Source organism: Lepisosteus oculatus, chromosome 1 (genome assembly GCF_040954835.1).
Source record: "Lepisosteus oculatus isolate fLepOcu1 chromosome 1, fLepOcu1.hap2, whole genome shotgun sequence".
Taxonomy (NCBI): domain Eukaryota; kingdom Metazoa; phylum Chordata; class Actinopteri; order Semionotiformes; family Lepisosteidae; genus Lepisosteus; species Lepisosteus oculatus.
In genome coordinates, this window is record NC_090696.1 from 6,918,342 (window position 1) to 6,932,890 (window position 14,549).

A 14,549-nucleotide genomic window follows, 5' to 3' on the forward strand; every position below is an offset into this window, starting at 1 on the left:
AAAGCATAGTCCACTGACAGACTTAAACATTACAAACAAATGAGTAAGTGACATAGTGTATACTTTCAAATATGAATAATAGAACTGTAAATTCTATACTTCAGATGGTGTTATCATAACACAAGCCTTTGTTTTCTTTTAATGAATATTCCATCTGCTGTTTCCTAGGGGATCTAGAATAAATAATCAAGATTCTTTCTCTTAAACTGGCATCTAATAAAGTCTTGTGTTTAACGTATGCTTTGCCTTCTACTGTATTGCATTTCTTGAGCTATATAATTACTGTTTCAGTCAAAATCCAGGAAGTAAAACTATGACCTACAAGGTGTGATGTCTACTTAGTATTGTCTGCAGTTAAATGTACCAGATCAGAAATGTGTCTAAAGTCATGGGGGACAATTTAAGCAGCAAGCAGGGCAAAATACAACATATACACGAATCAAACAGCAGACAGACAAGAAAATTATCAAGAGAGTAAGTGTGCAAAGTAAGGTCTTTGTCCTATGCTACAAAATAAATAATAATGAGATCATTAGGTATTTAAGAAAGTGTTCGTGTACATGTGCATTTGTAGAGGGGGACTCTGTCCAATAGAGATCATTATGATAAAACTTCTTTATACATTTGTGAGTCCAGTGGCCTCTGGAACAAAAGTACATTTTCTTCTATTTGTCTTTCACTGTGGACAGTGATAGTTCCTGAGGGCATACGTTCTAAAGACGGGTGAAGGATGTGAGATAGGTCTTCAGTGATGGCACATGCCTTCCTCAGGATCTTCTGGACCTAAATCTGTGCCAGGGGTCTCAAAGCCTCACCAATGATTGTAGAGCTGGGTCTACGACATTCTGACGGCGGTCTTTTTGACTGAGTGATGTGAAGCAACAGATAAAGGAAAAAGTTAAAATCCCTTGGTTAAAAGAGCTATAAAGTGTTGATAATGTTGATATAATTTTTTTTAGGACTCCAAAGGAGCTCAGTTTTCTAAAACCATATAAGCGCTGCCTTTATTTCTTCACCATGACATCAATGTTCACTGTGAACTTACGTTGATCATCAAACACAGTGCCTACAGTAGATATCTGTAACTCTGAACTTTACCAACAGGCTCACCATGGATTGCTGTGGGAATGATATTGCTTTGAAGTTTTCAAATCAACAATCATTTATTTTTGACACGTTCCTCTCGAGGTAAGAAGGATCACCCCAGCTGACAAATGCATCCAGAATGGGTCCAGCTGTTTGTCCAGGCTCCGAGAAAAGAGAGACTAACACACAGTCATCAGCAAACTTGATGATATAATAATTTTCAGAGTTGCTCCGACAGTTGTCAGTATACATCATGCAAAGGGAGAGAAAGAACGCAGCCTTGTGGCGAACCAGTAGAAGCAGAAACAGGTCAGATACCAAACCATTAATAAGAATATGTTGTGTTCTATTAGTCACAAAACCAATAACCCACATGATAAGTTGATCTAATTTGAAGCGTGATAAGTTCTTCAACCTAAATGTGAGGCTGAATTGAATTAAAGGTTTATGAAAAACCTGCAAAGAGAAGCCTAACCGACGATTTTTTCCAGCTCTACATGGTTATAAAGAGCATCTAGTAATTTTAACGTCATCACCTCCCTTTCTAGGGCATCGTGAAAACTGGAAGGGTTCAAGACCCGACTCTATTGCTGCCACAATATTTGACTTGACTATTTTTTCCAATAGTTTTCGTTACCCTACATATGCCATGATCTTCGTTTCGTATATATTTCCATTCTGAGATCAGCAAAATAATAACAGGCTATCTGGCCTCAGAGATCAGTGGTTTGCTTGAATTATTTACACTTCTTCTCATTTACCACTTTGAAAACATCGGTTTTGCTGAGCCCTGTTTGGGGAAGGCAAACTGAACAGGACAGCGAACTGCACCAGTCCTCGACTACAGTCAGCACACAGTCTCTCTCTTGAACGATCGTCTCTCTCTCTTAATCCCGAGAACCATTTCTCCATCGAAAAACCTTTGGGGAAACTGAATTGGGGAAAACTCCAGGATATTTTTGAAAATTTCTCCCGGATGGAGATTTCTGGACAAAAATGGTGCATGTGTCCTGGAAAGACATACATACTCTAACCATCCATCCATTTTCCACACCACTTTATCCAGCTCAGGGGATGCGGAGCGCCAGGCAGGATTACACCCTGGATAAGTCAGCAGTCCTTCGCAGGGCACACACAGACACAGAAACACACACGCTCACGCCAGGGCCAGTTTTCCCACAAGCATAATGTGATAGATAGATACTTTATTGATCCCATGCGGGAAATTGCAGTGCAACAGCAGCTTAACACAGACAACACAGCCACAGTGTAACGAATGATACAATAATAATACAATACACACAATACAATCAGTACAGTGAGAAGTGCACTAAGAAGAGTTACTCACAGTCCAGTACACACAAAGAACAAACCAGAACAGAACAGTACACAAAAAAGTCATATTGCACAATATGACTATAAATAAATATATATATATATGTGTATTGCACAGGTCCCTGGCATATATTGCACAAAAACGGTTTTAAACGGGAAAAGAAAAAGAACAGATGTATCAGTTTACTGTTCGGTCCAGAAACAGGTCACTGTCAATGTTGCCTCTTCCCAGACGCAACATTGTGTCTGGTAATAACCTACCAGGATCCATCTGGACTCTGGGAGGAAACCGGAGCACCCAGAGGAAACCCATGCAAACAAAGGGAGAACATACAGACTCCATACGGATAGCACCCCATATTTAGAACTCAATACAGGGTCCCAGCGCTGCAAGGTAGCAATGCTTAGCACTGTGCCACTATGCTTTCCAGTACACTAGAATAAAATAAAGTGTGAGAGACATATTCAAGCTTCTCTGTACAGTATGTTCTTTTGCGCAAATGATAATTTTACTGGCTCCCCACAAGATGTCACCCCTGAACAAAAGTAAACTATTCTGATGTACCTGCAGTTCTACACAGAAAAATAAGTTTTCTGCTCCACAGCAGTTTGATTCATTTATGATTCTAATAATTAGGGCACTAATAAGGCAAAACCAAATATTAATGAATATTCCAAACTTGTTATCTATTTTGAGAAAATTTGCTTTGATAGACATGTAACCAAAAACATTATACAGTGCCTTGCGAAAGTATTCGGCCCCCTTGAACTTTTCAACCTTTTGCCACATTTCAGGCTTCAAACATAAAGATATAAATTTTTTATTTTATGTGAAGAATCACCAACAAGTGGGACACAATTGTGAAGTGGAACGAAATCTATTGGATTTTTGAAACTTTAACTAATAAAAAAAATGAAAAGTGGGGCGTGCAAAATTATTCAGCCCCCTTGCGTTAATACTTTGTAGAGCCACCTTTTGCTGCGATTACAGCTGCAAGTCGCTTGGGGTATGTCTCTATCAGTTTTGCACATCGAGAGACTGAAATTCTTGCCCATTCTTCCTTGCAAAACAGCTCGAGCTCAGTGAGGTTGGATGGAGAGCGTTTGTGAACAGCAGTTTTCAGCTCTTTCCACAGATTCTCGATTGGATTCAGGTCTGGACTTTGACTTGGCCATTCAAACACCTGGATACGTTTATTTGTGAACCATTCCTTTGTAGATTTTGCTGTATGTTTGGGATCATTGTCTTGTTGGAAGATAAATCTCCGTCCCAGTTTCAGGTCTTTTGCAGACTCCAACAGGTTTTCATCCAGAATGGTCCTGTATTTGGCTGCATCCATCTTCCCCTCAATTTTAACCATCTTCCCTGTCCCTGCTGAAGAAAAGCAGGCCCAAACCATGATGCTGCCACCACCATGTTTGACAGTGGGGATGGTGTGTTGAGGGTGATGAGCTGTGTTGCTTTTACGCCAAACATATCGTTTTGCATTGTGGCCAAAAAGTTCGATTTTGGTTTCATCTGACCAGAGCACCTTCTTCCACATGTTTGGGGTGTCTCCCAGGTGGCTTGTGGCAAACTTTAGACGAGACTTTTTATGGATATCTTTGAGAAATGGCTTTCTTCTTGCCACTCTTCCATAAAGGCCAGATTTGTGCAGTGTAAGACTGATTGTTGTCCTATGGACAGACTCTCCCACCTCAGCTGTAGTTCTCTGCAGTTCATCCAGAGTGATCATGGGCCTCTTGGCTGCATCTCTGATCAGTCTTCTCCTTGTCTGAGCTGAAAGTTTAGAGGGACGGCCAGGTCTTGGTAGATTTGCAGTGGTCTGATACTCCTTCCATTTCAAGATGATCGCTTGCACAGTGCTCCTTGGGATGTTTGAAGCTTGGGAAATCTTTTTGTATCCAAATCCGGCTTTAAACTTCTCCACAACAGTATTACGGACCTGCCTGGTGTGTTCCTTGGTCTTCATGATGCTCTCTGCGCTTTCAACAGAACCTTGAGACTATCACAGAGCAGGTGCATTTATACAGAGACTTGATTACACACAGGTGGATTCTATTTATCACCATCAGTCATTTAGGACAACATTGGATCATTCAGAGATCCTCGCTGAACTTCTGGAGTGAGTTTGCTGCACTGAAAGTAATTTTGCACGCCCCACTTTTCATTTTTTTATTAGTTAAAAAAGTTTCAAAAATCCAATAGATTTCGTTCCACTTCACAATTGTGTCCCACTTGTTGGTGATTCTTCACATAAAATAAAAAAATTATATCTTTATGTTTGAAGCCTGAAATGTGGCAAAAGGTTGAAAAGTTCAAGGGGGCCGAATACTTTCGCAAGGCACTGTATATATTGCTTTTTTATTGCTTCATCACTAACATTTGTACAGGGTCCTGGAGCTCATAAAAAGTGTATTTTTTATTCCTGTAATTTACTGGGTAGGTCAAGTACCTTGCTCAAGAGTACAGATCTTGCACCTTGAATCTGAACCCACAGCCCTCTAGTTGAATTCAGGAGCCAAACTACTGCTCCCTAAATACATTGAAAAGGTTGTGTAATAGGCCTATTTGTTTCTGATAGTGAATGGATCACTCCTCAGATTATTATCAGAATCTGGGGAGAACACGAATTACTTTGGTGAGGTGTTCCTGGGACTTCTATTAAGGAAGTCCGCAGGTGACTTTGTTTTAAATTGTGATAGAAATGTTTACTACACAAAAGAAAACTTCACAAAACGGTGAGAAGCATTTGCTTCCAGCCTTAATTTGCTAAATGACATAGATGGGCTTAAACACGTTGGACAGACCAGGTAGGTGCACTGGCTCAGAACTGCTGTGCTCTTTCACCCCTCAGAGCTCCTGCCTCTGACCTGAAACTGGTGAGGTGCCTACTGCCTTACACAGAGCACTACAGACCCAGACACACTGCACTGAGGAAGGGGTGAGAATTATGGACTGGCTGTTTGGCAGCAGCTCCCTCTCTCAAGATACTGTACAGTATGTGCTTTGGTATCACTTAGCAAAGTGTTACGAAATGATTAAAATGTTTTATGAACAGACATGCATTTTATTTTTTTTAATTCAAATAAGAATGAAGGTTTTGAAAATTCCATCCAAAAACACTTTAAGGCAAATTATTGTTAGACTTCATTCTTTAAGCTAGCTGACAAAAATTCTGAACCACCAAAACAGAACAATTGCTGCTGTGTGTAAGGTCTGTCATAAAATGTGAACTGTATTTAACACCCTGGTGTCACCCTCTGGACACAAGTAGAAGCACTATTTAAGAGAATGTCTGTGAGTTTTCTAAAAAGAAATGTTCTGGCTTTATGGACTAGACACTGTCTTCTATTTTAAAGGAGGATTTGTGTGGTGTAATTGTGCCAGTGGAGTAAATGGAATCATAATAAAAAAAACAGTTTATAAAAAAGATATTTTCGAGAATTATGTTTCAAGATTGTTTTTAAATACTGGCTTTGGCCTTCAAGCAGCTGGAAAGATGGGATATTATATTGGATTATCACTTTTCTCTTCTGGACAGTATTGTGAAGCTGGAATGTATTGGACCATCTACCCCCCTTGATAGTTAGCAGCTAATGGGTCTCATCCAGTCCTTTCTTCATAGAAACCAGGATATCAGCTTCAGCAACATGGCTGAATAGGTTGTTCCACACTCCCACAACCTTTGCGTAAAGCTTGGTTATACAAATCAGAGTAGAGAGTTAAATATACAATGTGCTACATTTTGCTCATTTGTGTTCCACCTGCTGCAGGACATTTCTGCATTGGACTTTGCTCTTACTACAAAGCTGAGCCACCGAAATAATTATTGGTCTGAAGTTAAATGGCATTATTAGGTAAAGCAAACAAACCAAAAAACCTGTTAGTGCGTAATGGAAAAGATTGCATAGGTGCTTGACTCAAACATTCAAAATCCCAAAAGGTATTACGACAAAATCGTAACAGAAGGCATTTGAAGATCACCAACAGTGCAAGGAACCAGGGACGCATATGGGCATTAAATGTAGTGGCAAAAGTTTAACAGCTAACAAGCATCTTAAGAAATAGCTCAATCTAGTTCTTGGATCACAAACCCACTGCAGCAACAAAAAAAGCGAATGGCCTCTTTTCATTTGTAACCTTTCCTGTTACAACACTCTTTAGATGTTTATGATTTTCAGAAAACCTTGCAGTGACAATGCACTATTGATGCTGTTCCTAATAGCTCTGCTTTGCAAATGGTTCATGCAGTGCAAATGCAGCAATGCAATTGAAATAATGCTGCTGCAGTGGTAAAAACACAGAAAAACAGTGTGCCTACAAAGTTACCATGCACACTGAACATTGGAAACTTCTACAACGGTATGTGCCGTCTGTAATTTTTTAACTTTGGTACTAATGACAGTCAGTGAGCTCAGTTCACCTGACCTTACTCACTGCCCTGCTATTTAAACCACAACTAATACACAGCCCACACAGTGCTTTTCAAATGTCTAATCAATGACTAAGATGTCTCTTACAAGACTTTCAAGATTTTTTTTTGGCAGTCAAGTTTAAAGCCCTGTTTAAAGACGCAAACCAAGAAGCCTTGATTAATACAACCCTCTCTCTGCTCTTCAATGCAGCTTTACACACATGTATTATGGGACCACAGCAACTAAAAGTAAAGCTGAAAAAGGATAAATAAAAATGTTTAAGCACAATAAGTGCCCTAAAGCTGACAATAAGAGGTACACCATGACACAAGGGTTATAAGAATAGGATTAAAGACTACATAAAAATTCCTCAGCAAGAGATGTAAGAATGGCCCAGCAGACATTGCACATTCAAAGGCAAATCCATCAACACCAATCTACTCACTGCTTCCTCAGTTACCAACACCAGGCAGCACCTGCTTGAATAAGAGAGATCACTTTATTGGCCATATACAATTTCTTGCATTAGGAATTTGTCATTTCGTATACCCCAACTTGTTCTCCATGAGACACACAGACAGGGAGAGAAGCTTGAGGTCAGAGCGCAGGGTCGGCCATTTACACAGCACCCCTGGAGCAGTTGGGGTGAAGGGCCTTGCCTAGGGGCCCAAGGGAGTAGGATTCCTCTGCCAGCCACGGGATACGAACTGGCAGCCTTCCAGCCACAGAGCCACTGCACCACACTTACAAGTAAGAAGTGTGGAAATAAGAAGTAAGAAGATAAGAAAAGGTTGGAAATGGGAGCAGGCTGTTTGACCCATCTAGCATGTTTGGTAGAATAGTTGAATAGCCCTTTCTTACATCTCGGGACCAGGACATCTGCGCACTTTACTGAGAAGAGACACCAACTAAACAAAATTACCTTCTGTGCTCTTCTCACAACTCACTCATGACAAGTCAAAAACAGGAGACCTTCAGCCCATCCAGCCTGTTTGGTAGTTACTAGTTAATTAATGCAAAAGTATCCCATTCAGTTGTTTATTGAAAGATGCCAGGGCATCAGCTTCAACAACATGTGGGGGGTATCTTGTTCCACACCCCCACAACCCTTTGTGTAAAGGTCTTTTAGAGTAGGTGGAGGGGGGGGGGGGGGGTCTAATCCAGACATTTCCTGGGTGAAGCCAGGAGTGTGGCTTCAGTATTATCGCTAGGGAGCTTGTTCCACACTCCCACCACCCTTTGGGTCAAGAAGTGCTTCCTGTTCTTGGTTATAAATGCACTTCCACATAGGTTCCTCTTGTGACCCCTGGTCCATGTTTCACTGTATATTCTGAAGACGCCCGTTGGGTTGACTTAGTCAGCGTTAACAAATGTTAGCACAGATGTCACCACTCTGACCGGGAGAACTTACTACGCAGACACAGAATGAGCTTGTTTCAACAGGGACAGTCGACAAAATTGCTGTACTAAAGAGACAGGAAACTCTCAATAAAAGCTCCATTAAAGAGGCAGGTGGTAAAGTCCACACCAGAGCAACAGCACCTCATTGGGCCTCAGCTGGTTCTGGTTTCCATAGCGATAAGAGGACTTGAGAGTGTGTGACTCCCTCTCTGGATGTGATGCCACATTAAAGAGGACTCATATAAAAATAAAAACTGACCTTCAGTGAAAAGCCAGTTGAATACTCATTGAGATTTCATTATAACAGCACAGTGAGCACCACTGCCCTTGGAGTGAGTACTGGACCAAGCTCCTACAGGTCATCTGTGTGTAACCCATGTACTGTAGCACAGAGCAACAGGCTGGAGTGGGCTTGACTCTTATTTAACACTCTCACCTGAAATCTAATCTCAGCACGACTTGCACCTGGCTTCCTGGGCCATTTAAAAACTTGTTTGAAACGCAGTTAATTTCTCTTTGTCACTTTGTACAAATTCTGAAATCAGATTCTTTCATTCTATTCATCTCTATCAAGCCCTTCAAAAAGCACACATAAACCAGGAATCAGGCATTTGCACTGTCCAATAAATCAAGGCTAGCGGGAGTTCGCCTGTATTTAACCTTGCGGTCAGTCTCTGCCCGATCAGCCAGTCGTGCAAAAAGTACGCATTCATTTTTTTTTTGTGACGCCTTCTGAACGCTTGTTTCCATGATCTTGTTTTTTTTTCCAAACTACATTCCAAATATGGAGATCGATCTCACGGCTTTAAAGGAGCCTGAGCACCAGCTTGGACTGTGGGAGGTGTGCGTCCAAACCTCCTGAAGCACGAGTGAGCAAAAGGAAGAATAGCTCGACATTTAACGAATTAACCCAAAACGAGGGGAATGTCAATGAAGCAGATCAGAATACGGAAAGACTGTAATATCGGATCGTCTCCCACTAGAGGTCACCAAAGGGCCTTCAGCGCCTGTTCAAGGTATCGCTGTAGGGTAACTGAGTGATGAATTACCCTGCATGGGTGATGGTTAGTTTACACATGGGGCGAATTAGTAGTATGCCCTTCGCTTCAAGGCAGAATGGTCATTGTCATTGTGAGGGTTTATATGCGCAGCTCTCGGGTGCCATATTCCTGAAGGTTAGTGGCCTGTTCCAGCTTGCTTTCACCTGTAACATCGAATATGTTCCTTTTTCAAAGCCTTCTATGTTGTCAATGTCTTGTTTCATATTTGGATTCTGAGGACACGTTTCCTCAGTTGAGCACGTTTTAGAATTGTATCCCCTTGAGGGAAATACAGCAGAGTGCAGACGTGTGCTAGAGAGGCTGGGATCTACAGATCTCCAGAGCCATCTTTTACAACTACGCTCTAAACGTCTCAGCACATTTGGGAACTGGAGCCACTCGCTTCTTTCCAAGAAGATTTGATTTCATCAGTCCATACCTTTGTATTGCATGCGCACCTGGTTTGTGTTTGTAACCATTGACCCATAAGGAGTCGGACAAGCACTTGTTCATGGTATGAAAGCGGGTGTTCTGCATATTTTTTTTAAAAAGACAAAGTTCGGACTGAAGAGTGGCCAGATGATCGCTGTCACCCTGATAAGCTGGGCAGAAATTCTTATTTTATCCTGGAACAAAATCCCAAATGGATTTGATCAACTCAACCAATTTTTAGCTACAGTAAATAATGATAAAATGGATCCCAGAAACTAGCAAAAACTGAAGTCGTTGACGTCTTTTTTGTCCTAAAATTAGAAGTACATTATTTACTCATGTCTGTTGGTGTCTGAAACAGCCCTCATACTCCTCGAAAAGCAGGACCGTTAGGTTCCGTGCGCCTGTATAACGTTTATATCCAAACGCACTTTACATGTTAGAGTGGACGACCTCATCCGTTACTTATAATATAAAGGTTGCAAAAGAGAGGCAATACGTCCCATTTATCCTGTATGGTATTTGGTACTGTAGAAAACTGATTTACGACTCTCATCCAGCTGTGCTTGGAGAACAGTGGTTGAGAGAGAAGGCCCGGGCTGGGTTTTTCTTTGAAAAGGGCCCGAACTCGGGTATGGATATCGGGAAGTGAATTTCTGTCAGGAGCGCGTTCGCTCAGGTTAGGAGAGAAGCGGAGCGCCGCTTTCCCGGACGTGGAAAAGGTTTACAGCGGAACCCGGACCCAGTCAGTGTGGGAGCCTTTTTACGCCGCGATTAGTTCAGCCTCATCCTCGGACTCGCAATTCTCCGCTGTTTCATGCCACAAGCTGATTAGATCTTGGACGCTGTTCTTAATCGTAGTCTGACGCCTACCCACGGGCGTTTTAATGTTAGCACTCGGGCTCAGATTACTTCTAGTGTGCGGAGACTGGTTTTAGGATTAAAGGTAGAGCAAGGTTAAGGTGAAGCGATTTTAAAGAGAAGCGACTCTTTGTATGTGGAAAACCGAGCTCTTGCTTTGCGCACTGGTGCTGCTCGCTCCCTAGTGCGCGTTTTGTGTGGTGGGAGGGGAACAGTGGGCCTCCTGTTTGCAGCTTGAGTCATGCGGGCCTGCATCATCGCACACACGTCTGTGACATTGTTTGGGAAGGCTGCAGTCTCTGTTGCATTGTAGAAAGTTGTGTTGTCGAATAATTTGTGCGTGGAAACGTCTGTCTCAGAAGAATTCAGTGTGTATGGTAATTCAATACAGCCTGCAGCGCTGATGACTTTTACAGAGAAGACCTTCCAGTGGCTTCAGTGACTCTTTGAGGAGATACACTCTGCTCCTGAAGGACACTAGTGCATTGCATCGCCGTTTGATGAAAACAAGTCAAATATGGCGGTGATGTGGCTCACATTGTTGTCTCTTGGGGTTCTGGGTTTAATTCCCTGGGTGCTATCCATGTGGACTTTGCATGGTTTTCCCAAGTGCCCGGTTTCCTCTAGGTGCTCCTCTCCCAGTACAAAGACATAGTGGCTTCTGGGGAAACTGGCCGTCCTGTCTGTGTGTGCCCTGTGGTGACTGGCCTCCCGTCCAGGCTGTGTCCTGCATTGCGCCCCCTGCTTGCCAGGATAAAATCAAATTGAATCGGATAAAGAGGTTAGAAAATGGGTGGCAGTTAGAGCACGGCTCTAGCGTAGCGCTTTCTAAAACTGAGTGCGAAAAGATTTCCCAGCTGACCGACAACTTTTTAGCCAACGGTCTGTACTTTCCCATTAGAATTTCGCGGAGAGCTGGAGCGCACCCCTGCAGCTGACCAGTCTGTCGCCGGCGTGCTGGAAACACACTCGAGCGATTAGCCTGGACAGATGTCCGGTATTCGTGGAAGAAAACCGGAGCGCTCAGAGAAAATACAAGAACATGCACATGGCGTGCAGGACGCATCCCGGGACGGGACTCGACTGCCCGGAGCCTAAGACCTGTGCGTTAACGCTAAGTCTATCCCGCTGGACCTCTCCAGGTTCAACGGGGAAACACAACAGAGGACGTCAATCCAAACTACGGAAAAGTGCCATTAAAACAGAGATGTTTGAATGTTTTTTTTAACACAGGATGCCATTGCTGTTGTTGAAGCTGATGGCGTGTTTTCGCTCAAGAAACAACTAGGAGAGATGTTCGAATTTCTGCTGCTAAGTGCCAAACGCGCTAGACGGGCCGACTAGCTCCTCTCGTTTGGAACCGTTCTTAAGGCTTTGTAAAAGAGAGATTTTCCGGATTGAAACGCAGGCAAGAGAATGAAAATAGAGCAAACTGCTTGTTTTGCTAGTTTAGCTGCAGTTGATGCATTTAAAAAGTACGTTTTTAAACCTTGCAGGTTTCTATGTATTTTGGAGCCTTATGCACATGTCCGACGCCTTTGTATCGGGCCTCATTTGACACTGCCTGTCAGGGAAGGTGACGTCTCCGCAGGGGAGAGACCCAGTATCCGAGACCCCGGGACTGGCGCTGTCTGGCGCTGAGCAGCGCGTCAAGACCAGAGCATACCTGCGTTCGTCACAATTTGTAGTTGAGAAAAATTAGGATTAGACAAGGCCTTGGAAAAGGACTAGGGGTCGGGTCACCCCTAAACTGTGAAACTCTCTTGTGTAATTCATTTATAATGGCTGCAGTGGTCAGATTGTCCTGCTGCAGGATTATAAGGACTTCTGCATGTAAACGACGACACTTTAGTCTGTTCTGCAAATACTGTAGTAGAATAGACCAATGCCAACGGTATTAGCAAAAATAAACAAATGAGTGTACAACAGCATATTTTAAGTTAACGAACGTAGGTGTTGTAGGCAAACTTGGATCACGTGGGAAGATTAACACGTTCCACTTCATGATCTGTTAAAGAGGGTGGCAGTTTGTAAATGTACAGTAACACGAAAGTTGCGTGAAAATGCGCTGTAAATGTGTTTTCACAGACTGAAACAGATGTGTACCCTTAAGACATAAGTTAGATTCACATCAGTCATTTGAGGTTCCCAGTTTACAATCGGACTGCTCTATCAATCTCACGACGCTTTTGAAAAAATGAGTGTGGCTGTTCTGAATTCCTTGTTTTGCTGAAAAGTGTTGTAAAATAGCTTTCTATTCCGGTATCATCCCGCTCAGCGTCTCTTTAGCTGGAGCCGTCTCTGTGACCTTGTCGGCAACACTTTGTGGTCTAAGTCGCTGTGCAATGCACATTTGGGTCTGTTTTTTTGTCAGGATGCAGGAAAGCCAAAAAAAAAAACATCGATGAAACATTTTTTTTGCATGGGGGTATATCGCTAAATTGCGCTAGATTTTTTTTAATCACTTGAAAAAAAACAGGATCCCTTCCTGTTCGAACGCACCCCAGGAAAAATAAAAAAACCTTTAAAATAGATGAAAAAAATCAAACGATTTTATCATCTACCCGCAAAACATCGCCGTCTCTCTGCCCAGCATCAGTTTCTGCGGCTGAATGCTAGGACGAGTCGCATCCAATCACCTGCTGCATCCCGATTTCTGCTCCCAGTGGGAGGGCAGGCGCCCTGTGACGTCGCCTCGCATCCCCCACTGATTGGATTCCCGTTTTAATTCGCTTCTACCTTGAGGCGGGTAGAAAGGATGGGAATGGTTTCGTGCCTGATCAATAACGCTGGTACCGGTGTGGGATTGGCCGTGGTGGCTCCGGTTTGGGTTGATATGGCGGGGGGAGGCGCGTCCTGCCCGGACGAGAATGGCGGACGGGTTGGATCTGGAGAGAGGGAGAGATGGGGGGGGATTTCCGCGGACTCGCAGCCAAGCCTTCTGAATTTTTCACTGTGCTAACTTGCTGATTTGTTTTCGTCATGGAGTCGGAGAAAAACCTGACGTTTTGTTCCGGGCTGGATGTGGTAGAGGTAGGTCTCCGTTATTGTCCTTATTAATTGGACTAATTAATTGCAGTGATTAATGATGACAAGATAAGCAAATACAACGTTTTACTGCAGCGACTCGTGCAGCCGCTAGGGCTGTATTCTTATTTATAATTCGGCATCTGATCCGGTACCCAATTAAACTCTTACTTGCTGTTTAAGACAGTCTCATCCCTTCAAAAACCCAGGCGGTTATTCGAATGGGCATATTATTAATACACTAGATGTGCTGGTTTTGATACTGATTGTTAATTGAATCGGTACTAATATTCTTCTGTTCATGTAGCAATTGAATCCCCTGCATTGCACAAGTTTTTAAAAGTGCATATATTTCTAACCAAAACAGATCTTTTTTCCTTTCCATTTCTCAGTGCAGATCACCGTAGAACAAATTGTACTGTTATACCAGAAAGGGTTTTATCGTGTAAGTTAGAGTCGCGTCGCATAACACTAAATACTATATATGTGAAGTTGTTGCTTTCTAAAAAACTGTTCCTGTAGCAAACCCGTTTAGCTGGGCACCAATGCACCATTCCGAAGTTTGATTAGAGATCTGCTTTTGGCGTGCTCAGAATCGCAGTGAAGACGAAAGACGTCGTGTGGTCTGAAGTCTATCTTAATAGTGACGTGTTGGGACCACTGATGTTTGTGAACCGTAATCGGTTAAATGAAACTTAATCTCCTGGCTACCCTGATAGATACTGGCTATCTACATTTGTAACTTGAAATGCACTACACGTACAGTATTTTTCTTGTCACCATACGGAGCGTGGGGCTCGCAACTACACAGTGTGGCGATCAGACTTGGCTTTGTTAGACGCGATAGTGGGTTTTAAATTTTGTTCATGTTTTCCTATCGCCGCGCTTCTGCGTGTTGTAGCAATCCTCAGGCCTCTGACCTATATTAAACCATCCATTTGAAAATCT

General features: G+C 42.8%; 1 protein-coding gene across 2 annotated transcripts in view; it reads left to right on the forward strand.

Moving 5' to 3' along the window:
- The first annotated feature begins 13,258 nt into the window (after positions 1–13,258).
- The window catches only part of LOC107076989 (WW domain-binding protein 1), a 34,265-nt gene continuing 32,974 nt past the window's right edge, over positions 13,259–14,549 (forward strand). The window contains exon 1 of one of the 2 annotated variants that reach the window (XM_069191629.1): positions 13,259–13,607. In XM_069191629.1, the coding sequence (XP_069047730.1) occupies positions 13,557–13,607 (51 nt within the window). In that variant the 5' untranslated portion in view covers positions 13,259–13,556. The remainder of the gene's footprint in view (positions 13,608–14,549) is intronic. The other variant, XM_069191655.1, reaches the window with a different exon arrangement.